This window comes from Corvus moneduloides, chromosome 3 (assembly GCF_009650955.1).
Source record: "Corvus moneduloides isolate bCorMon1 chromosome 3, bCorMon1.pri, whole genome shotgun sequence".
NCBI lineage: Eukaryota > Metazoa > Chordata > Aves > Passeriformes > Corvidae > Corvus > Corvus moneduloides.
Genome location: NC_045478.1, coordinates 99,251,467 through 99,275,562, shown reverse-complemented (window position 1 = coordinate 99,275,562; position 24,096 = coordinate 99,251,467). Strand labels below are relative to the sequence as shown.

At 42.1% G+C, this 24,096-nt stretch overlaps 1 protein-coding gene across 3 annotated transcripts; it reads right to left on the bottom strand.

The window, feature by feature from the left end:
- Positions 1–3,088: 3,088 nt before the first annotated feature.
- FLVCR1 (FLVCR heme transporter 1) lies at positions 3,089–23,629 on the bottom strand. 3 transcript variants are annotated; one of them, XM_032102955.1, is made up of 12 exons: positions 22,879–23,626; positions 19,708–19,852; positions 19,012–19,152; positions 18,640–18,707; positions 18,293–18,396; positions 17,021–17,131; positions 15,849–15,954; positions 15,519–15,630; positions 14,936–15,003; positions 6,919–13,541; positions 6,165–6,532; positions 3,089–5,544 (listed from the first exon to the last, which is right to left on the bottom strand). In XM_032102955.1, exons 1-10 carry the CDS (start codon positions 23,536–23,538, stop codon positions 13,482–13,484), a joined length of 1,575 nt encoding a protein of 524 aa, XP_031958846.1. In that variant the 5' UTR covers positions 23,539–23,626; the 3' UTR covers positions 3,089–5,544; positions 6,165–6,532; positions 6,919–13,481. The 3 variants fall into 3 exon arrangements, with proteins under 3 accessions (XP_031958846.1, XP_031958845.1, XP_031958847.1); XM_032102954.1 differs by having other exon boundaries at positions 3,089–6,532; XM_032102956.1 differs by lacking the exons at positions 3,089–5,544; positions 6,165–6,532; positions 6,919–13,541 and adding an exon at positions 13,548–14,538 and having other exon boundaries at positions 22,879–23,629.
- Positions 23,630–24,096: the final 467 nt, after the last annotated feature.

Genomic DNA, 24,096 nt, shown 5'->3' with positions numbered 1-24,096 from the left:
CAATGGTCTAGCAGAAAAAACAGCCATCAGCTGCTTTGGCTGCACCAATGAAGAACTTCAGCAGCATGTTTTGATTTCTGCCTGAGCAAGTCCAGGATCTTCTGCAATAATTCTACTGCAACAAATCATTACAGTGTTTATTTTAGATGGGACTAGCTGGACTCCATTGTTTTCAGACTAGTCCAACAGGCAAGATTTTGTGGCATTAAAAAAGATTTTTAAAACCTTAAAAAAAGTCATGAAGAGCCTATAAATCAGACCAAAACTGGTTTGCAAATTTTCACTTTCCATTCCCAAGTGCAGGTCAGCAAGTCCTAGTAACCTGACTGAGTCTTTGCTACCAGTGAAATAGCCTTTTCCATACTTCCTACAGTCACTTCACTCTGGTCTACAACTGATGGCATCAGATGCAGGTGAAACTGTTGTTTCTAAGTGGTACAACATCAGCATCCCAATTAGCCTGCTTTACTCCCTCTGTCTTGTTCCAAAGTTTCAGTCTCAAAAATTGCAGTAGTTTGGGAAAATAATTACATCAATAGTTTGCTGTGAAGGTCTTACTTGTCAACATATCACATGATTTGGTCTCTGCAGCAAGTTCTGCTTACAAAAACAAGAAAACACTAATATAACCTTCCATAAATATTAGCAATTTTTTTTTTTACTAGTTACTTCTTTAACCTTTAGTCAGAGGGTAAACTACCCAGCACAATCACCTTTTTTTTTTCCAGGGGAACTGCATAATAAAAATGCAGATAATAAAGAAAGGCGGTGGCTGAAAAAAATCTGCTACTTAGAAATGAGATTTCTTTTCAGCAATCGTCAGCACCCACAGGCCTTGTCACAAGGGAGCTGCCAGTGGTGGCACCACCAAAGGTGAGAGTCTGGACTTGCCTCCACTGCCAAGTGAGCACCTGAGTCATCCCTGCCTGTGTGGAGAGAGGAATGTACTGCAATAAACCCCTGCCTACCTAAGATTAGAAGCACAATTGCTGTTGCTGTTCAGAAATAAATTAAACAATCTAGTTCTGCTGTGGGATAATCTGTGCCCTCTAGCAACAGTACGATGCTGGTTGGAAAACACTGACCAAAGGTCATCTTAATGTATTAAAGTTCCTCATGTGCATTTTCTTTCCAGGAAGAAAGAAAAGTAGACTGGAAAAGTTATTAAGTCTAGCAATAGAACATGTCACAAAGCCCAAGCAGCAAAAGCCTTTGAGCTGAGATGCTGTGTGGAACCTGCAAAGAGAAATGTGGGATTTACTGTTCTCAATGCCACGGTGCAACAAGGCGTCATCACGACACTGATGATTTCATCAAACAATTTTTGATCTGAAGCATCACTTCAAGCATCCCTGGGAGACAGTGCTCTGCAGATTAAGAGTCCCCCTTTCCAGAGAATGATTGAAGAGTAATCAAAACACTGCAGAAGTGCCTGAAAGTGACAGTAAAATTCAAATTCTGTGGTCATTAAAAAAATAAAGCTCTTAAAGGAAATACAGTAATCTGGAGCAAAATTACTTTTTTCAGTCATCTTCATTATTTGCCATGACATGAATGATAGTAATTTTCAGAGGTAACTAGCAAACTCACGCCTACAGAGCACCTTCTGACTTTAGAATCAAGCCCAGGAATGCTGTGTAATCACACAAGCTGCAGATTTCAAGGAGACTCCCTAATGCCCTTGGTGCACAGAGACATTTCAACCCTCAAGAGATTCTCACATTTTGAGCAGATGAAGTAGGTCAGAGAAAAATCACACTGATCATGGGGAATTCTGTTCCCCAAAAGCTGCGGGACCTCTGTGTCTCCTGTGGCAAAAGTCTGGTTTGGACAACTTCGTCAAGCTTCTGAGCCTTTGAGGGCTTCTCTACCCTTTTGAAACTTCAGTGGGGCAGTGACAAGATGAAAAATCACGGTATTACTAGGCTTTGGGCAGTAGCTTCTAAGTGAATTTCAAGCTTTTAGCATTAGGCCCCGAAGTAAATTCAGTTGTTCATTGGGAGCAGAAGATAACATAAATTCAAGTCCCTGGAGCCAGTTAATGATCCTTGGGTGAGTCATTCTCACCTCAGTGGGACAGTGCCTCTTCATTCCACACAGGATGTACATTCTGTCTAATGCCTGCAGGTTTGTACAGAACCAGCTGATGAATTATTCTGAGAAAATCAAGTTACCTTCCAATATTTAATGGAGAAAACACCATGTGCAGCCTTGGAAACTGCCCTGTTATATTTAACTTCTTTTTCTCTTGGCAGCAAGCAGGACAATTTGATTTCTAGAAGAATAACTAACTCTGCAGTATCTGCAGTCCCTCTTTTACCTTATTCAAACTGGTGATCAACATCTGAAAAACCTTAGGACTGCCCCATTCTGAAAAAAGAAAGTGGGAACTCTCTGGTTCAGCCTAATACAGGCTAGAAAAACTTCTGATGCCTTCAATATTTCCCTGGGATTTTTCCATCTGCATGGAGTTTATAGTTTTTGTAGAATCTTGTGTCTATTTCTGGAAACTTATAACACAAGGCCAAAATACTGGCAATGCCCTTTAGATACTATTTACTGCCATTTTCACGGTCTAAACACTGTTACAAGCAGAAGCAGTTTACTGAGGAAACACCGGAAATTAGCATCGTAGAGGCTGAATTTCCATCCCTGATATTAAGCAGATATTAGCTCGTTAATCACAAATATATAATCACTCACAAATCAGTAATTATGCCTAACCATTGCCAATACTCAGCCTTTGTGACATACCTGCTGAAGTCCTTTCCACAAAGTTCCGGCTATTATTGTTTCATTTTCTGAAAGTTGTTGTTTAATAAAGCTGTAAATATTGATTTAGAACATGGTCAGATAGGGTTAGTTCATTGTGAAGCACAAACAAAAGGAAATCCAGCAGACTTCTAAGAAACCTTTCCACTCCAGGAAGCAGCTGGACTGTTAAGCATCTGCCTATTTTATCCATACACAAACCGCATCACTGTCTGGAAGGGGTAATACTTGTTAGCTTTGGATTACAGGGCCTCCTCCTCCCAGCTATAGAAATTTGCCAGCGTTTTCATCGACTAACGGGACGGGGAGCTTGGACAAGCGTTCCAGGAGCCTTTTATTACTTTATTCCATTATCAGTCTCACATACCGAGTTGGGGCAGAGATGGTACAAAGCTCACGCTGTCCCAGACATCCAAAGACTTCCCAGTTACAGAGCATTCTTAAAAGCTTCTTAGCCAATTAGCGTGCTTCTAAAAGTTACAGACAACTGTTTTAACCAAGCACAAACAGCGCATGTACATCTGTTGTACACAATGCTCACTTGTTATACCTTATATAATAATACACAATATTCCCTTATTAAGCTTAAACTTACCTATTTTGCTAAGCATATTTCTTACAACTTCCTAACCTGTCTCTGCCAAACCTAGAAACTCTAACCATTGTTTTGATGTCCTTGCTTGCTATTAATTGTATCTTCTTCAAGTTTTTGCAGCCAAAGCTGATCTCTAAACTCTTCTGCTTTATTCCTAAATCCTGCTTTTTTCTCACACCTAAAGCTTTTCCACCTTTTGTGTTTCCCCACAATTCCTCCTCCTGGTACAACTATAAAGAAGTCCTCTTAACTTTGTCTCTTATCAACTACCTTGCGTTTCATAGTTCCTCTACGTAAGGGCACTTCTTCTGCTTGCTCTAAGCTGTGCTATTTTACACCACAGCGATTTTAAGGCTGTGAAAGGTCGAGTCTATTTTAAGAACGTAGGTCAAATCCAGCATTAGTTGTTTTGTATCGTTCGAATAGGTCTCATCCGTTCTAAGGCCTTAATTCAAAGCCTTCATCCATAGCTGCCTGGGTAAGGTTCTGAGAACTTTCTGTGATCCCTTTTCCTACATCATTCTCTTGTATGACACAAACTTCCTTAACAGTCCTGTCTGTCATTCGTCGCACACACTGAAGAATACAAGACACAACTATCAATATCACCACTACAATCATCAACACATATAAACCTGCCTTGCAGAGCTCCTTCAACCAAGGTGCAGAGCTCCATCCCTCAAACAAACCATCTAGCCATGATCCACTGTCTCTTTGAATTTGAGACGTTAGATCTTTCAGCTTTTGTATACTTTTGTGGATGGATTCAGAGTGGTCAGACAAATTCATACAGCACAATCCTTCAAATTCTTCACAGCCATGTCCATGTGCCAGTAAAAGGAAATCAATTGCTGCTCTATTTTGAAGGGTAGCATGTCTAACACTGTTGACGTCAGCCAGCATATCACTGATTGCAATGGATGTGGCATTGGTTTGTTTACTCAGCCACAACATCCTACCCAATCCAATTGCTTCAATCCCATTGCTGAGGCAAGTTGGGGTACTAACGAATCTGCTGAAACCCTTGCCGCAGTTTTCCAGGGTCTAAACTCACTGTTACAATTCTCACCATATGGATGAGCAGATCTTTTCCCTCTATGTTTTTTCCTGATGACTGTTTTAGCATTGGGTGCTAGCAAAGTAAGTTGTCCAATGCTGCATGGGCCACCTTCAAGGCGTGATGGAATGCCTTGCCAAGCCCTATCTCCACAAATGAACCAATACCCTTTTGGTAATTGCCGTGGATATTGATCAACTCCGGAGCGTCCACCCCAACTGCCTGAGCAATTACACCAAAAGCTTGCACTTTTGTAGAAGGGGTGATTAGGAGTGACGTTGTATCTGGGAGAATCTTTCTTTTGCTGATTGCTATTTGAAAAGGTGAGGCAGAAATCCATTGTCAAGGAGCCCAGAATTTCCAATTCCTGGGGTTCAGCAGTTGCTTTGGGGAGTTTTATGGTCCAAAGATCCCAATCTTTTACAGGATTTCTCCCGCTAGCAACTTCTGGTTTGCTGTTAAGTTGCTTTTTGGTCAAGGGATCATGATATATGGGTATTGGCCAATTTTTTACTGGCACACCGACTAAACAGGTTGCAAAAGGCATTTCTGGGTTCGAATTAGACAGACATATGGTATCTGAGCCTGCTGCTTTGGCTAAGGTGACCCAAACATTTGGTTTTGGTTGTACCACAGGGAAATCTGCATTGCAAAAAGCAAGCAAAGCTAGCAAGCTCCAGTAAAACATCTTGAGTTTGCTCCATTCTTTTCAAGAGCTACTTTTTGGCAAAAGACTTTCCCATATATTACAATTCACAAATTCTGGTTTTGTTCCTTCCCAAAACTGCCGGGGAACCAAATGGCAATGGTAAAAGGCGGCAATGGCAAAGGTGAAATTTCCCCTTTGCACAACCAATGAGGGGACACACTTTTACTGAACACAGTGGATACCACGCTTTTGCCAAAAGAGCTCTATGAAACCAACAGCTCACTCATTTAACATGACATGAAATCAAGGTTTGCAAATTCCACGGGTGAGCAAGGGACGTCAGGCGTGACTCGCAACCTCCCTGTTCGGCTCACATCTGTGTGCCTGCTTCTTCACTCGTAGAATTGTCAGAGCATTCTCACATGAGATATGGATTGACGTTCCTTGCAGGGACCCACTTAGGTCCTGCACCTGTGGAAACACAAGCATATTCTTTGCCCCAAGTTATTAGTCAAAAAAGACCTTCAATTCGTCCTGTCTCAGGATTTCTAATTAAAACAGGGTGATTTTCTCTCAATTTTGCTTGTGTGTTATTTGAAAAATGCCTAAAAATTGGTGGATCAGGTTCTGCAAAAGAGCTGCTCAAAAAATTAAAAACAAAGCTTTACTCAACCTCATCTGTCGTGTTGCCTCTATTCCCCCCTTCTGTTGATCTAAAATACATTTTAGGGTGTGATGTGTCCTTTCAATGATTGCTTGATTGTGGGGGAGTGGGAAATACCAAAGGTGTGGTAAACACCCCAATCCATTAAAAATGTGGCCAATTTTTGGGATATGTATGCAAGGCCATTGTCTGTTTTGATTTCTTGGGGTATGCCTAGTGAAGCAAATGCTTGCAATAAACGTTAACAGGCATGATTGGCAGTTTCTCCTGTGTGGACAGAGGCAAATACCGCTCCTGAGAACGTGTCCACTGACACATGGATGTTTTTAAATTTCCCAGAGGAGGGGTATTTGGTGATAAACATCCCATTTATTTCTGGACAAATATTGTCCCATCCTTAAGTTCCCCACAGATCCCCTTTTCTCACCTCACAGCGGCATCCAGGAAGGCGAGAAGGGGAGAGGCTCCTTCGTTCCAAGAGAGAAATCCATTTCTTTTCAACGGCTGCTTTTCCTATGTGGGGCTTCCATCAAGGTGGCTGGACAGAGCAGTCAACGAAGGATCCAAAACTGTATCCTTTTGCCTCACAGGGCACCAGTTTGCTGGCGTTTTCATTGACAAATGGGATGGGGAGCTTGGACAAGCGTTCCAGGAGCCTTTTATTACTTTATTCCATTATCAGTCTCACATACCGAGTTGGGGCAGAGATGGTACAAAGCTCACGCTGTCCCAGACATCCAAAGACTTCCCAGTTACAGAGCATTCTTAAAAGCTTCTTAGCCAATTAGCGTGCTTCTAAAAGTTACAGACAACTGTTTTAACCAAGCACAAACAGCGCATGTACATCTGTTGTACACAATGCTCACTTGTTATACCTTATATAATAATACACAATATTCCATTATTAAGCTTAAACTTACCTATCTTGCTAAGCAACTTCAAAAGCTTTTTGCAACTTCCAAACCTATCTCTGCCAAACCTAGAAACTCTAACCATTGTTTTGATGTCCTTGCTTGCTATTAATTGTATCTTCTTCAAGTTTTTGCAGCCAAAGCTGATCTCTAAACTCTTCTGCTTTATTCCTGAATCCTGCTTTTTTCTCACACATAAAGCTTTTCCACCTTTTGTGTTTCCCCATAATTATGCCTAACCATTGCCAATATTCAGCCTTTGTGACATACCTGCTGAAGTCCTTTCCACAAAGTTCCGGCTATTATTATTTCATTTTCTGAAAGTTGTTGTTTAATAAAGCTGTAAATATTGATTTAGAACATGGTCAGATAGGGTTAGTTCATTGTGAAGCACAAACAAAAGGAAATCCAGCAGACTTCTAAGAAAACTTTCCATCCCAGGAAGCAGCTGGACTGTTAAGCATCTGCCTATTTTATCCATACACAAACCACATCACTGTCTGGAAGGGGTAATACTTGTTAGCTTTGGATTACAGGGCCTCCTCCTCCCAGCTATAGAAATTATTATCTTACTAATCATAGCTGGGATGGCTTCACATCTCCCATTTACCTGATGAGGTTTCTAGTGTTTTCTTTTCAAGGACTGAGAATCTGACAAAAAAACAAAACAAAACAAAACAAAACAAAACAACCAACCCAAACCAAAAAAAACCCCCCAAAAACCCCCAAAAGAACCCACCCAAAACACCAACACCAAAGAAACTTCAGGGAGTAATAGTTTTTTGGAGTTGTTCCTTCCTAGCTGTGGGAATGTTTAAATTACAGTGCTAAATGGGGATATTGCCTGCAGCTTTCATAGAGGTACCATAAGAGGAGCATGACCCTCTTGTCCTGCTTGTAAAAAGAAGAACCCGCCTGAAAGTTCAACCCAGTGCTGAACTGCATGTTAGTGTTGCTTTACGACACAAGGCTTGTGTTTGCTGTCCTCTGCAGCACTTGCAACCACCCCCTGTGAAGCATCTCCTATACCAAAATAGCTGAGAGAGAATCCCAGCTTTGTGGAGAAGTGAGATAAAAAAACTAAAATATTTTCTTACCATGACTCTACTTTCTTTGAAGCAGGTTCCTCAAATTTGCCTGGCTCACAGCTGGGTTAAATGCCTGAGGGTAGGTGACAGAACCCTTGCAGAGTGTTCACAAGGGTTCTGCTGTGCTTCCACTGAAGAAAACTCCAATTTTAGCCATAAATGAATGCAATGTCTCACTTTCATTCTAAGAAGTTATCCTACCCTCTCCCCTCAGATAATCTCTCTGCAACCAAGTGCTTTATTAAAATAATATCTGCACTACCCTCAAGAAACTGCCTTTGGATCGCTCTGCTTTAGGGGTTAACTTGCACTTTTCCTCACAGACCTTTTCCAAAGCAAAGGAGAAATCTCTGTACTAGAGCAGTACAACTCAACTACCAATGCTAGTACTCTAATTTCACGCCCCGAGAAAATTTCTCAGGATGCCAGTAGTCTTGTGTAGAATAAATTTCTATACCCTGCATACATGCACTCTGCATGTACCTGTATATTTATTAATGACACAGTAAGTCATACACTTGCACATTTTCCTACATTAAAAGGTGGGATCTAAGTAAAAAAAAAAAAAAAATCACTTTTAGATTAGCAGCTCTATCAGCAGCTATCAAAAATGCTAATCTTGGCTCCAATCAATTTAGGCATTATACACTTTATTAGTAACATATAATGATAAGGAATGATGCCATCCACATATACACATACATACAGTATTGCAATCAGAGAATATTTGTTAAGAACTTTTAATTTTCTCTTGAAATAAAGAATTGGACACTAACAAAACCAAAATATTACAGCAAAACATATTTGTTATCTTCATGAGTAGAACAAAGACATGAGCAGTAAATAAAATGGGTCTTACACAAAAATACATTTCTCTCAGGAAAATTTTTTGCTTAATTCATTCTAGTTCCTGCATTAGCATCACTTCTCCCTCTTCACATAGTTCAGACCGAATGGTGGGGCTGGGGGCAATCACATATTATTGTGTACAACGGCAGCTTGTGCTCCATGAAACGTCAGCAGCCTGTAACACTTGGGAAGGAGGTACATACATGTACTGAAAAACAGTAACTGTAAAGGTCACACATTCCCATTCACACAGGAAAACTAATGAGTTCACAAAATGGAAAAGGAAAACAATACATGTTTACAGCTTAACCCAATTTCACTTGGTTGTAGATATACAAGGTAGTCCAAATATTTCTCAAAAAACCATTTTGCATCAGGCAACACGGGCTGGCAGCTCTAATTACACACTCCACTGATTGTCTCTGAAACAACAGACTGCCTTGAACAACAGAAATGACCAAGAGGCTGAAGTGAGGAAAGCCCTATTAATCTGTAATGATTCATATGTAGTCTTCCTACTTCTTCCCTTGTTCTTTCTTCCTCGTAAAACTTGGGCATTTAGCAACAGAAATGTGTTACTAAAGACAAGCACCCATCTACAATTACTTTTTCTGAGGGACTTATCTACCAGCAACTCCAGACTATGCCTTACAGGTCTGATATTTTCACACCCAGCCAACAGAAATGAGGGGTTTAAGGCCATGGTAGGAATCCTAAATAAAAATGGGTCAATGTTCTCCAAGTTTCTTCCACTGAAATTACCAAAAGTTTAACATGGCTGGGAAGAAACACAAAGAGTTAATTTTAAGGCTGATCTCTGAATTTTGTAACTGAAAGTTATCAATTGCACAGCCTGCTGGGCTCCTGGGAACTTGGGTGCTGCCCCCTTGATCATGCTCCCCATTGTGTGGGTTCTCTTGCGTCCTCTAGAGCTCCCTTGAAACACTTAAAAAAAAAAGTAAGTTGAAAAGCAAAAGCTGATGCATGGGGTTAGGATGCCTCTCCTCACTTGGTTTCTTACACCATCCTCTCCTAGTTGATGTGCAATTCCATTCATGATACAATTATCTCTTTAAACAGTCAGGATTTTTAGCCCCCAACTCTACTCTTGCTGGAGGGCTGAGCCAGGATCTCAAGGCTGAGTCAGAAATCCTATTTCCAATTCCAGATGCATGTGGAATTTCCAGGCTGAGAAGGCTGCATGGAGAACTCATAGCAACCTTCCAGTACCTGAAGGGGGACTACAGGGAAGCAGAAGATGGACTCCTTGTCAGGAACAGCAGTGATAGGACAAGAGGGAGTGGGTACAAGCTGAAACAGGGGAAATTTAATTTAGATATCAGGAAGAAATTTTTTACGGTGAGGATGACAAGACAGGTTGCCCAGGCAGGTTGTGGACACCCCAACCCCGGAGCTGTTCAAGGCCAGGTTGGATAGAGCCTTGACCAACCTGGTCTAGCGGGAGATGTCCCTGCCCATGGCAGGTGGGTTGGGACTAGAAGATCTCTAAGGTCCCTTCAAACCTCTTAACATTCTATGATTCTATGTTTGATTGAATGCATGCTGAAAAACCCAAAAATGAAAAGCAAAACCACAAAGCCTCAACTACTCCAAATTTATTTCTGCCATGAGCTAGAAAACTCAATTTCTTGACAGACAGATAATAAGATTATCACATTTAAAAATACTGATTTGCTCTTTATTTGCTCTTTATTCTGCTGCTGAGCCTTTCATTTAAATACTTTTTCATTGACTGAAAATAGCTCCCAGGTTTCCCACTTTTAAGCTCCTTTTAGAAGGGGAATATTAAATCCAAGATGTAATTAAGCCCTCACTATTAGGAGTATTTTCTTTTCAGGGACCCAGCAGGGTTTTCAAAATGCCAAAATCTTGTTTGGACCTTTTCAGAAGGTAGCCAAGTAATTTAGCAGAAGATAAAAAACACAAGGAGCCAAAACTAGAATATTTTTTCAATAATCAGCTGAACATAACTAAAGAAACTGGAAGCTAGTAGTGAAGAAAGGAAATGAAAAATAAATTTTAAGAAAGAAATAAAAAGACTCAATCTTTGAATTTGAACATTGTATACTGAACAGGTCAGGAAACATTCGGATACTGCCAAAGACTTTGTATTGGACATTTCAATTCCCCAAAACTGCAAAAATACTATCTTGTTAAGATTTTGCAACACCAAAAGTCAAAGCAACCACGGGCCATGAACATAAGTATTTTCTGAAGCTGTATCTTGCTGAAAAACATATATATATTTTGGCACACATTATTATGATTTTTCCAAAGGGAAAAGCCACCTACATACATTACAAGGCAGAAACTTTGAAAACATGTACATCCCTTGATGGGGCAGCTTCTATCACAGCAAGTCATTAAATGCAAAGGACTGACATAATGAAAGCATCTCCACTTCCACTCCTCTACCCTTGCCGGCCAGTTGAACATCCAAGAGTTAATTTTACTATATTCAGCTACTTCAGCACTGGACTTTTCTAGAGCTCAGCTCTCCAGGAGCAGCAAGGCCTGGCCATTTTCTCTCTAGCACAGGACCTGGCAAAGACATGTGAACCCTTTTTGGCAAGACAAGTGTTCCAAGCATGCTTGGTTTATTCTGATAGCTCTTCCCTCGTCTAAAGCATTTATCATACAGAATGTTTAGATCAAGATCATGACATTTAGACGCTAAGCTTAGAAAGGTAAGTTTTCAGGGCCCTTTTTATACAAAAGGATTCTCTGAGTCTACAGTGAAATAAGAAAAAGAAAAGCATTTAATGATATTCATTGTACTTAGAGACTATCTTGGAGTTTGTTGTTGTTTAATCCCAGCCACCCACCAAGCCCCAGCAGCCATTTGCTCGCTCCCTTCCCCACCAGTGGGATTGGGGAGGGAATCAGAAGGGTAAAAGCTGGAAAACTCATGGGTTGAGATAAAGACAGCTTAATAGGGAAAGCAGAAGCCACACATACAAGAAAGAAAAACAAGGAATTAATTCAGAGCTTCCCACGGGGAGGCAGGTGCTCAGCCATCCCCAGGAGAGCAGGGGGCCATCAAGTGCAATGACTACGTGGGAAGAAAACACCATCACTCCAAACATCCCTCCCTTCCTCCTTCTGCCCCCCACTGTATATACTGAACATGATACCATAGGGTCTGGAATATCCCTTTGGTCAGTTGGGGTCACCTGGCCTGGCTGTGTCTCTTCCAACCTCCACCGCACTCCCAACTTCCTTGCCTTTTCAGATGTATGAAAAGCAGAAAGGGCCAGCTTGGCTCTATGTAAGCCCAGCTCAGCAGCAACAAAAACATCTCTGTATTATCAACCCTGTGTTCAGTACAAATCCAAACCACAGCCCCATATCAGCCACTGTGAAGAAAATTAGCTGCAGCACAGCTGAAACCAGCACAGAGTTAAATAATTCCCCATACCCAACTGTAACCATCTGCAGAATACTTTGGCAGGATTCCACCTTCTGGATGGCACTGCATCTGTGGGAACTCAAAGACATAGCATCACTGATGGCACTGAACTTGCAGGCTCAGCTTACTGAGATAACAATTAAATGTTTGCAAAAAGCCCACTAACCCTGGTCTGACTTTCCCAGCAATACTATTATTGTAGTACTATCAGTTCTGTGGGTGTGTAGATAGAGCACAAGGTAAAGGAGAACATTTTCAAAAGCACTACAGTGAGAAACCCCCATCCCAAATACAGATAAATTAAGTAACAAAAAGTTACTGTTAATGAAGTCTGCCCATTTTGCAGCTGAGATGGCACAAAAGAAAATATTTGATCAGAGAACTGAAAATATCACTATTTTCCTTTCAGTCATCTTTACAGCTTTTAACAAACTGCAAAAGACATGATTTAAGTTACACAAGCACAGGAATGTCACATGAGACAAGTGATACAATTCATAAAAGGACAGAACACATTTTCTGATACTCCACAAATATTCAGAGAAGGTTTAACACACAAAATGGAATTTCTTCAGCAGCACTGATTAAACTCAAGATGAGGCAGGGATCTTCTTTACAAAGTAAAGGCACCGGCTCTTTGTAAACACGTACTCCTCTCTCTTTAACTGAGAAAGCACTCAAAATATTCCATGGAGGAAAGTTGTATGGTAGTGTTCTGTTGCTTATAAATACTTCACAATAGAGATATCAAAGGCCTTTGTCCTCCTTTTTACTGTATTTAGTAAGAAGTATTTTTTCTCCAAATTATCTAGTGAGAAACTTTTTAAATCTCCCCAGAAATGCTACAATGAAGCTATAGAACAGTGTTTTCTCTTATCTGCCTTCTGATATCTATAAAGAAGTTTCAAGGCAGAAGAAATGTCAGATGCCAGTATGAAACACACACGTCATCTCTTGTTTTCAGTATTGTGCTATCACTCTCCCAGAAGGTTTCATTGGCTTATATTAAAATACAGACACATTTAAAATAAGAAAAGGAACTCGTGAACATCCTCCTGCTGTACAGCTCTCTACTCCTTGATTTTTCAAATGCACCAGCAAGACTGAACAAGAAAAAAAGGTTAGATACTTCTGATCATGACAACTGTACTTCAGGATTCCTGATTTTTTTTCAAGTATGTATCCTGAATGTACATGTCTCTCTACTGTGGAGAGATTTCACACAGTTCTTTACTAATGAAACTGCAAAACTTGAATACTGTTAAAATAAATATTCCATACAAAGGTGAATTGTTTGCATCTTGGACAAAATGAACTGAGCATCTTCATAGCTTCCAACACACAACTACCACCAATATCAACACACACATTTTACTACTCATACACACAAATCCAGTGGTTACACTAATTCCTACTGTTCCATATCTAACCAAACTTGTGCGTTTCTAAGTCACCTTCCTTCAGCTTTATAAAGCTGACTGAATCTTTAATGTGCTTTCAGGTTCTACAGGACTGTCAACTGGTACCTGAAAAGGGAGATAAAAAAATAAAAACACAACAGGAATTAAGCTGTTATTCAACAGAACTATTCTCAAACTCAGTGTTCTTGGGTAATTGTTAGATTAGACTCCAATAGTATATGTCATTAATTAGCCAAATTAAGCAATTATAGAAAACTCGATTTTCTCTTCTTTTTGTAATAAAAAAGAGAGATCAAACATAGAATTTAGTTTCTTAGTATAACTCTAAAGTATATATTTACTGTATATAAATATTTGACACATGAAGATTAACCTCCCATTTTTTCCTCCGTTACATTTAACCACAGTAGCATCTTGATCAAGGTTCAGTATCAAAGTGATATTGAACATTATTAACACAGGCAGGTCTCAAACATGTATGGCAGTATCAGGGCAAGGACTGCAGCTTTTCTTACACCCTGGCTAATATGAATGAAGCTGTGTGTCGAGCTAGGCTAATTAATGAGGTGATAACGGAAAGCAGATGAGTCATGTACATCCCCGAGAGAGCCCCAAGCCCTGCTGGGAAACCCACAGGATGCCACATCGAGCACACAGAGCTGCATAGGTTTCAGGCTCAAGTTAGTTCAGAGAGCACCAGCTCAGAAGTTCCTGAACCTGATACAGACACTAACAGTGTGCAGTTGGTCACAGATGACCAAAAGGTGCTGTACATGCAAGACACCTACACAAAAAGAAGCATGGCAGAGAATCTTGCAATGTCTGACTCCAAAAAGCTGTCTCATATCTTGATCCAAATTATCAAAAAACCCACAGCACTGAAAAATTTTTCCACTGACAGCTTTATTTCTACTAGTAACTGTACTGGTTTGGAAAAGCTGCTGAGACGTGGAACCTTACAATCATCAGAAAGTGCTATGCTCACTCTTCATTTAAATGGAGAGTGTGCTCAGCAGAAGAACAAACCCAGCCCTTTATGCAGCACTGTACAGAAACTCCAGCATGGCTTCTGTTTATCAGACACTGACTCCATCTGAAGGGACTGCAGGTATTTCAAATAAAATACCTAGCCTATAGGATGGCCTCATAACCCAAGAAACAAAAAGGCTTCACAATTTACAGTGCTACCTGCTCATATGAAAAACCAAGATTCAAGCAATAAAATCATATTATTAGCCACTTAAAATTCAAATATTCAAAAAAATCAAAAATTCAAACAAAAATGTGAGAGCAGAAGGTTTTATCCATTTTTCTAATGGGAGTTAAGGAGAAAAATAGCTATCTGAGGGCAGCATCCCATATGGCTCTGTTGTTCAAAAACAGCATGGAAACAGTCATAAGATTTTGTCAATCCCTCTTTTGCAGCTAATACTGTTATGCCAGTAGAAGTCGAGCATTTGAGTAGGTAATATAGTCATGGTAAAAGAGTCACCACTTACAGCTTTAACGTCCAAGTTCATAATCCCTGAATTCACATTGTGTCTTCGCAAATCTGATTTTATTAAGGCTGAAAAAAAAAAAAAAGAAAAAGGAAAGCTGGTTCAGACCTTTACAGTGACATGCACTTCAAGAGAAATGTTTGCATCGTGCAAGCACACAGAAGCTGCTTTCAGCACATTTTCAAAATACCCGTATTCGCTCTTTGCAATTTGAACTCACTGACAATTTGAACTTGCTCCTCACAAAGCAGGAAGTGACAATAAGATCTTTTAAACCACAAGAACTTAAAGCAAAGCTTGATAGTTTCAGCACTTTCAGCACATTCATAAGTCAACACGTGTAAGTCACTGGCACAGTTCCAGAGTGGATCAGCAGTTTCCTGCATTTGGAGAACTGCAAACTGCCTCCATTTATGCATTTGTTTCCATTTCTCACCCCACTTTGGAGATGGACATCTGTCTCAAATTCAAGGCATGTCTCAAGAAATGGGGGTCAGATGGCTGTCCATGTATTAGCAACATCATCCTAAAAACATCCACACTTTTACATTAATAAGAAACCATTACTTGCACTTGTAGTTACCTGTTAAAATTATGCCCACAAAAATCCAAGCACAAAGAAAGATGTTTCCTGCACGAGGACTGTAGTCTGTTGTGAGCTTTCCTTGAACAAGTGTAAAGACAATTCCAAATATCTAGAAACAAACAAGTAACTTCATCAGGATCACACAGAAAAGAGTCATCATTTTGCCTTTAAAAGTTCCAGGTCACATCTTATAGAAATCGAATTAGAAAAAAACCAGGACTATAGCAACACAACAGAGATTTAGCTAAGTCTAAGAAAGCCTTCCTAGACTCGAGCATAGTGGCCTTCCTGAACATTACTCCACTTGAAGAAATAAAGTGATGTAACCTGTGCTGATGCATTAAGGAGACCTGAGGAAGTGCCTTCAGACTCTGGATATGTAATTTCCACAGCAAATTCAAACCCAAGTGGAAGATAGCCAGTCATGAAGAACCTGTTGAAGAGGAGAGTAAGAGAATGACAGGCGTGGCCTTCATCTATTACTACAGTTAAGAAAGCCTAAGATACACACAGAGTATTATGAATTAGCTGGTATTTTGAACTGTCATGTGTTCATGATTTAACATAATTCAGTAATTCCAAATAATAGTGACTGCTTCATTCCCTCAATATGGTCTAAGAATTTTAGCCACACACCTTTCTCTTTAGGACAAAGCTGTTAAAACATGTTTGTCCTATTTCCCATAACCACCATACATAGGAAACAACCTTTTCTAACGAGTCCACAAGCCACTCCATACTTGAAGCCAATTACTTCCAAACGAAAGACATACACAAACATCATCATTTGATCAGCCCAAATACCCCTGTTGGAGGGCATAAAGAGACCACGAGTAGGGAGTGAGGCTATACACTGGAACACCTGCTGGAAGGTGCTATGGAAGAAGCTGAGGGGACTGATGAATGATGGAAGAGAAGGGGCTTAATGCAGCTGAGGTTGGTTGATTGGTTTTTAAACTGAAACTCTCAAGATATTTCTGGTTGTATCTTGACTTCTGTGTCTGAATACAGCACCTTTCCCTCAGCACCTCTTGAGGCTTTTAGATTAGGTATCTATGAGCAGAGCTCATGCTCTTCAGAGCAAACAAAGCAACCAGCATGTTGCTTGGGCTATCAAAGTATAGATTAATCAAAATGCAGAGAAGCCAGTCTTCCTAGATCTGCTCAGTTAAATGCTAATCACCTACACAGTGGTCAAGAGAAAGCTTCAACTTCACTGCAGACAGCTTTTTGAACTGGAACCAAACGAATTGACCACCTAGAGACCTTGCTTAGGTCCATGAAAATGTCAAACGAAATTTACTGAAAAGTGAGTTACTTTAGATTCATTCTGATGTAACAGTAGGTGAAACCCTAGTAAACCCTATCTGTGCTGAGAGCTAAAGGCATAGGCTGAGATCATGGTGACAGAATACTCAGCAGAATTATCTAGGTAAAACATTTAAATATGTTTCAGAACAGAACTGCAGTAAGTCTTGCAGTGCTCTTTAATTGCTCACCCAAGTACTCCTCCAGTCACAAACACTACTATAAGGTATCCGAGGTCCAGGGTGAAGGTAAATACCAGCAACCCAATGAAAGAGAGAATGTAAACAATCAAAGTCGTTTGCCTGCAACCCAACAACAACAACAAAAAATTAACATTGTTAACAGAAGGCCATAGCACATTGCTGAAGCATGGAAGAATAACATTAGCATCACATACTCCTAAGAACTGGCATTCTAAAGCTGTAAAATTTGCTTCATGTAATTCTGCCTCAAACTTAGCATGCAGTGAGAACATATCCCTTCCTGAACTCTTAATTGTCGTGGTTATCTGGTTGCTTCACTCAAGGCTAAGGACACTTACTCAGACTCTCAAAGAATGGACAATCACAGCACATACTACTACCTTAGGACTACTTTAGTTCTCCACTATGTTGTACCTCTTGGCCATTCTGCAGTGCTGCCCATTGCACAATACATCAACACAGGAGCAGCTGAGTCCAACACTCTTAGCAATATAAGTCAGCCCACCAAGAGGCAAGTCAAACAAATCTCATTACAGTGTTCTATTTATTTTGAATCTGGAATAAGAGATGTCTTCCAAATTCTTAAAGCACATATTTATAAGCCAAAACACATGCAGAAACAAGGCCAATCTACAGCATTAACATCCATTAGGCTTGCAGAGGCACATAATGTACTAAGAGTCACAGGGGAGAACTACTCCATCACAAACAGTGCTCCAGGGCAGTGCTTGCTCCTGGGAGTACCACACCATGGATGACAGACCTAGGAGCTCCTACCCCAGAACAGAGCTCTGCTCCATGGTCATCCCCTGAATTAAAGCAAACGTTACGCTTAATAATAGGACCAGTGGTAACATAAAAAAATTGAGAATCCATCAACTGGCCATTTTACAAAACAATGCAGGGTAGGCTTTGAGACTTTATACTTTCCTAGGAGAAGAAGCCCACTGGGCCACCCGGCCACTGTACGTAGGACCTACAGTGCTTTCCTTGTTAGCCTTACACTCCTGGAGAGACAGGAATAGATGGATAAACCCCTGCATGTTTGCATTCTGCTCCCTCATTTCTTTTGTCCAATAACCAGTAAGTCTCAAGCTTTCGCTGTAGCCTCAGAAACTTGTCTCCATCAAGGCCACTAAAAGGTCAGGGACGAACTGCATTTCATCAGCAGCTCCTTTCAGCCCTCACATAGGAGTATTTTCCTAACGCAATTGCACCACTCTCCTACCCCTAACCCCACACATGCCTACCCACACTTACTTGTATGTTTTAGTGTAATCCAGCCACAAACCACAAATAATCGAACCCACCATTCCTGCCACCACCAGTGTCAAGCCAATTCTCCCAGCGTTCACTTCTTCTCCCTTTCAACAAATATTTATATGGTGCTCATTAATAACTTGCTTCCACTCAGAGTCAAGTTCAGACCTCTTGGCAGTCATAAGTGCAAACAAACATTCCTATGACTCCCACAGCTGCATGGTACAAGAAACTGTACAGAGGTATAAAAGAAACCAAACGTCTGAGCACACATAGCACCTACAAAATAAGCATCACCTCTGCAAATGTACAGTGGAAAAGATAAAGATAAGATCCAAGAAACTTACCGCATAATGAGTTACTATCATCTGGTTTAATAATGTGGAGACAGAATAAAATGCCCCAGTCATAATGCCTGCAGTACCAAGGAAAAAAGCTTCAGTCATTCCAGGTGCAGCCATGCAGAACTACTACCCTAAGGAATTCATCTTCTGATGTTTAAGACTCACAACACAAAACTTTTTATGTGCCAAGTAAAATCTCTTCACTGGACCTGTAAGTGGTATTTTGCATCCTTACAGATTTGCCAGCACTGGCACCTGAGTAAATAAAAGTTTGACACTCCCTCCCCCATAAAAACCCCCACAATTAAAACTCTATGTGCTTTTGGCCCACATTTGAACCTTTCTGCCAGACTACAGGCAGATAGCACCACTTACCATAACTGATCAGCAAAAGTATAAATGGAATATTTTTGAACAAGTTAATAATGGACTGCTTATAGGAGTAATCCTCAGGAGGTTTAGTTTGCAGGACTGCTTGAGAGTGACTAGGAGGGTATTTGGGCTTTTCTTCAAACACTGGGGAAAAAGAAGAAAGAAAAATTTTTGATTCATCTCTACCAAACTAATGTGCATTTTTTTCTTTTCTTTTTTTTTTTTTTTTTTTTTGGCAGTGTTTCAGCTTAATGAATTTCAGAAGATTAACTTGTAGTTTTAACACCTCCAAGAAAAAAATATTCTAGATTTTTTCATGGAATAATTAGGTCACATCCACAAAGGATGTGTTATTTGGTCACATCTGATTGCTACCAAAATATGGTCAAAGACACACTTCATCTGCAATGTGTCGAGACCTTTGTATTGGAACTGCAAGATTTGCAGAGTGAATTCACATTGTATCGTAAGTCCTTGTAGCAAAGAAACTAAGAGAACTAAATATTCTGAAAGAGATCACCCCCTGTGAAGCACAACATAGAGTGAAATGGTTGTTGCTTAACCCTGGCACAACAGGTAAGTGAACACAAACTGGAAAAATTGTAACCTCAACTACTTTGAGCAGTCAGCTGCTTTAAGTGAGATGCTGTAAACACTCCCCATAGTCAGCATGTAAATTCCAGAAATGTAAACACTTACCAACGCCTGTTAAGAAGAACAAAAGAGTGGACACTATCGCTGTTCCATAGAACATGATGCCGATGTTATGTGCCATAAGATCAATGTCATTCGGTGTATTTGGAACCAAAACAGGTGGCAACAAAAAGCCAATTGCAGTACCAAGCTGTAAAGCAAGAAAAGAAAACCAAAAATAATTTCCCTATGAACATAAAAATTAACAGAAGCAAAAAGCTTTACCAGGTAGAATTCAGAATTGTTATCATAATAAGCATTAATAAAACTTTAGTATCATACTTCTGAGCCACTTGCTCTCAATGTTGTTTTACAATCAGATCTTCCATAACTCAGGTTTTAACCTTTTCATTTCTCAATTAAACTACAATACTAAACTTAGTGTATATATTTACACTACACCTAGGACTTATACAAGAATCTTTCACAGGAAAGGGAAAGTACCACACATGAACATCAATTTGTATCCTGCAACTGAAGGGCTAGACATGACACAAGACTCCATCTACTCTTGTAGAAATGTTCTTCTCCATTTGATGTCACACTCCTGCCACTACAGTTACAAAGCCTGTAAACTGTAAGGTTTACTGCAGAACAGATAGAGCAGAGAAAAGCAAGAGAAAAGGAATACCCTTATTAAGAAACACAAAACCAAACCCAACAATTATTGCTAAAGAAATAAATAAAAATCACAGAATGAAGTAGTAGTGGTTGTATGTGGAGTAAATTCCAACATAACAACTGACTTTGTGTTAAAGAGACAAAACAAAGGGGCTGAAATTTTGAGCATATACATATATATACAAAGCATTTTAAAACATGAAGGAACAAGTCCTGGACTACTCTCCAATTTCTCTCTTCTGCTCCTCCAAAACTAAATGGCATTTTAAAGTTTTGGAACATTTACTTTAGATAAAATTAAATGAAAAAAAGAGCACCAAAAACTGTCAGAGTAGCAAGTCAAACAATCAGAAAGCACGCACATTAAAGGTGTGCTACTGGGATTAGGAAGCATCCTTTGTGTATACCCTGATGAGGGTTTTGCTACCTTTTTTGCCCCCCACGCCATCAGATTTACACAGTATCCAGTGGTCAAATGAAGAATTTGTCTCATTTTGTGCTCACCCTTCAGTACATGAACCCTACAAACATGAGCTGAGTACACAGTTACCTTTTTCTTAAGATATTCTTTTTCCTCCCCCAACAGGAGCCCATACAGTACCCACACTATTCCAACAAAGTCGAGTGATACCATTTTCCATCATTTACATCTTGAGAGGTTAAGGCCAGAGGAAGCGTTCCAGTAAGTTTGGGGTGCCTCATTAAAGATTTTAAATACCTGTGGAGATCTGGCACTCCTAACGGCCCTTACTTAACAGGTACATCGCTGCATTCCCAGTGATTTGTGCTCCAATTGCAAATGATCAGCCTCTCAAGAGGTGAGATCTAATTTTTGATAACTGCTCTGTTCCTCCCCTGCCTGCGGTCCCAGCTGTGTTTGCTGTAGCTCTGAAGTCATACACAGTATCTGATAAGCAATCGGATGACAGCTCAGTGGGTTATAGCAACCTGTTCTGTTACATAGTTCACCTTGCGCAATCATCCAGTACAGCGAGACCCAATGGGAATGCGGACGCAGAAGGAACTGCAGTGGGATACACAGACAACACTACTTGTAACTTCCAAGTGCCTAACTTGGCATCTTGCTACTCTTTCAATCTAGCTTTTGAGAGTCTGGGGGGTTTTTTTAAGGAAGCAAAACCTGAGAATAGAGAAATTCTGTTGATCTATTGACAGAGGACCAGCAAGCACTTCAGCAGGCACACTGAGATCAGTCCTAGCTTCTGAAGGGGAATGCACTCCAGAAATAACTACGGCTTATTTTGTTTGCATTTTGATCCCGTTTCCCTTGTTCATCTTTCTCAGGGTTCCTATCCAAACAATCTCTGCTCTCCTGCTCCTGTCCTGAGCCACTTCAACCCCACATCTCAGCATCCAAGCAAAGCATCAGTTTCACACTCCAAGCTGGATACTTGACACTCTACCACAGAACTGAAAACGCACCTTGCTACTGGGAGGACTGGTACACATCAGGAAGAGTGGAAATTTAGCTGTCAAAGAAACCTTTAACCTGATATCAGGATGCAGATACAAAACTTTTGCCTCACTGCTGAAACAACCAACAATTTCTGAAATCTTCAGTCCAAAAGGGACAGTTGACAAGTCCACTGGAAAACTTCAATGCAGAAAAACTCTTTTTGGAAAAACTGCAAACAGCCAGCTATCAGCTAATGAGGAATCAGCTCGGTTACCACCCTAACTGTAAACATATAACATTAATGTCACCACTGTCACAATCCAAAGCGCACAAACATAAAATCATTAGACTCATGTGAGAATAATCAAATCACCTTTTACCTTAACCAAACTCTACCTATGATCTCAGCCTGCACCAGAGATGCTGATTTGAATCTTAGCAATTTTTTGCCACGGGGGGGGGGAAAAAAAAAAAAAAAGCTGGGACAGTGACAGGAGGTGAGAACAAGGCTATAGGAGGAAAAAGTATCATACTTGCACCTGTGCTTTCAAACACACCTGTTCCAGCTCTCTGAAACTGGCCAGGACCAGGGAGCTTGAGGAATCCGTGACTCAGTTATCAACTCCCCACAGCGATGTGAACTATCACAGCGTTACACAAAACTTCACGAGTCACCAGGGTATTGACTACTGGCACCTGGCAATTAGAGGCCACATTTTAAAAAGCAGAAACCAATATATGTTGACGCTGAGGCTCTTCATGAAAGTTCACGTACTTCACACCCCTCCAAGCGGGGGTGGATTCAGTCAAATGAATCCAAATGCCAAAATGCAAGAGGAAGAGGAAGTGGAGCAGGACCACTGCTGAAAAGGGTCTCGACTGATGTACTGCCGGCAGCTGATGGAAGCGTGTGAGCTGCCACATGGCCGGGTTCCCGCACAGCCAGGCTGGCCGGGCAGGCGGGACGCAGCATCACCTTGAGCTTGGCCCCGCTTCCTCACCTGTCCACTCTCCCAAAAACCATATCCTGGAGAATGCCTTTTCCCACTTAAGCACCTTATTTTTAACTCGAAGTAACGTCTTTAACTTCCAAAGAAGCCCGCTTCTCCAAAGCCCCCCTCGCTCCCCTCCGGCCCTACCTGGTTGCCCAGCACAGCCACGGCGCAGGCGGTGGAGACCTCGGTGGGGCCGAACCAGACGGAGGCGATGCGGGAGGGCAGCCCCAGGATGAAGACCTGGGCGACGGCGCAGACGGCCTGTGCGGCCAGCGTGAGCGGGTAGCGCCGGGGGGCCAGGCTGCCGCACTTGAGCCAGGCGCCCAGCGCGTTGAGCCCCGCGCCCAGCAGCGCCGTGAGGCGCAGCCCGCGGGCGTCCAGCAGCCAGGTGGCCGGCAGGATCAGCGGCACGTAGGCCACCATGTACACCATGGACAGCCAGTCGATCTCCGTGAAGGAGACGCCGTAGAAGCCGGCGAACACGTTGCTGAGGATGCTGTACTGGATCCACTGGAAGGCGTTCACCAGCGAGTAGCAGCTGAAGACGGCCAGCACCGCCAGCCGCCGCCGCGACAGCCGCGTCTCCAGCCGCGCCTCCGGCCGCCCGCCGCCCGCCGCCAGCATCGCCTCGGCCTCTGGGGCCGCCGGGGCCGGCTGCTCCCCGCCGCCCGCCGGGGCCGCCCGCCCGCCGCCCGCCGCCTCCTTGCCGGGCAGGAAGCCATTGCAGCGCTGCAGCGGGGCCGCGGCCGCCGGCATCTCCCCGCTCTCCCCCTCCGCCTCCTCCTCGCCGCCGTCCTCCACCATCTCGGCCGTCTCCCCACCCAGCTTCCTCGCTGACGGCGGCGGGCGCAGCCCGGCTCTGCCTGGCAAGGTCACCTGGCTGTGGCTCCGCCGGCCGCCGCCCCGCCCCGGGGCCGGCCCCGGCAGCCGTGCCCGGCGGGCGGAGCGGGAGGCGGCCCCGAAGGCGGGCGGGGTTGGCCGTGCGGAGCCGTGCGGAGCCGTGCGGAGCCGTGCGGAGCCGTGCGGAGCCGTGCGGAGCCGTGCTGCCGTCGCCGCGGTGGGGTTGGCGCGCCGGCAGCGCAGCCCGGCCCGCTGGGAAGGGTTGGGAGTGTGGGCATGTGGATATGCATAGATAGAGGTGGTTGCTTTGTTCACACCTCCGCTCCCGTTTTCATTGTCCATCTTTCTCGTGGTTCCTTATCTGCACAATCCCTGCACTCCTGCTGCTGTCCTGCTCCACTTCAGTCCCAACATCTGGGTGATGTATGTGCACACACAGACTCGCACACACTTCTTTCAGTCTTTTAAACTGAACCTGTGACATGCACACTCCTTCGACTCTTTTAAACTGAACTTGCAAAG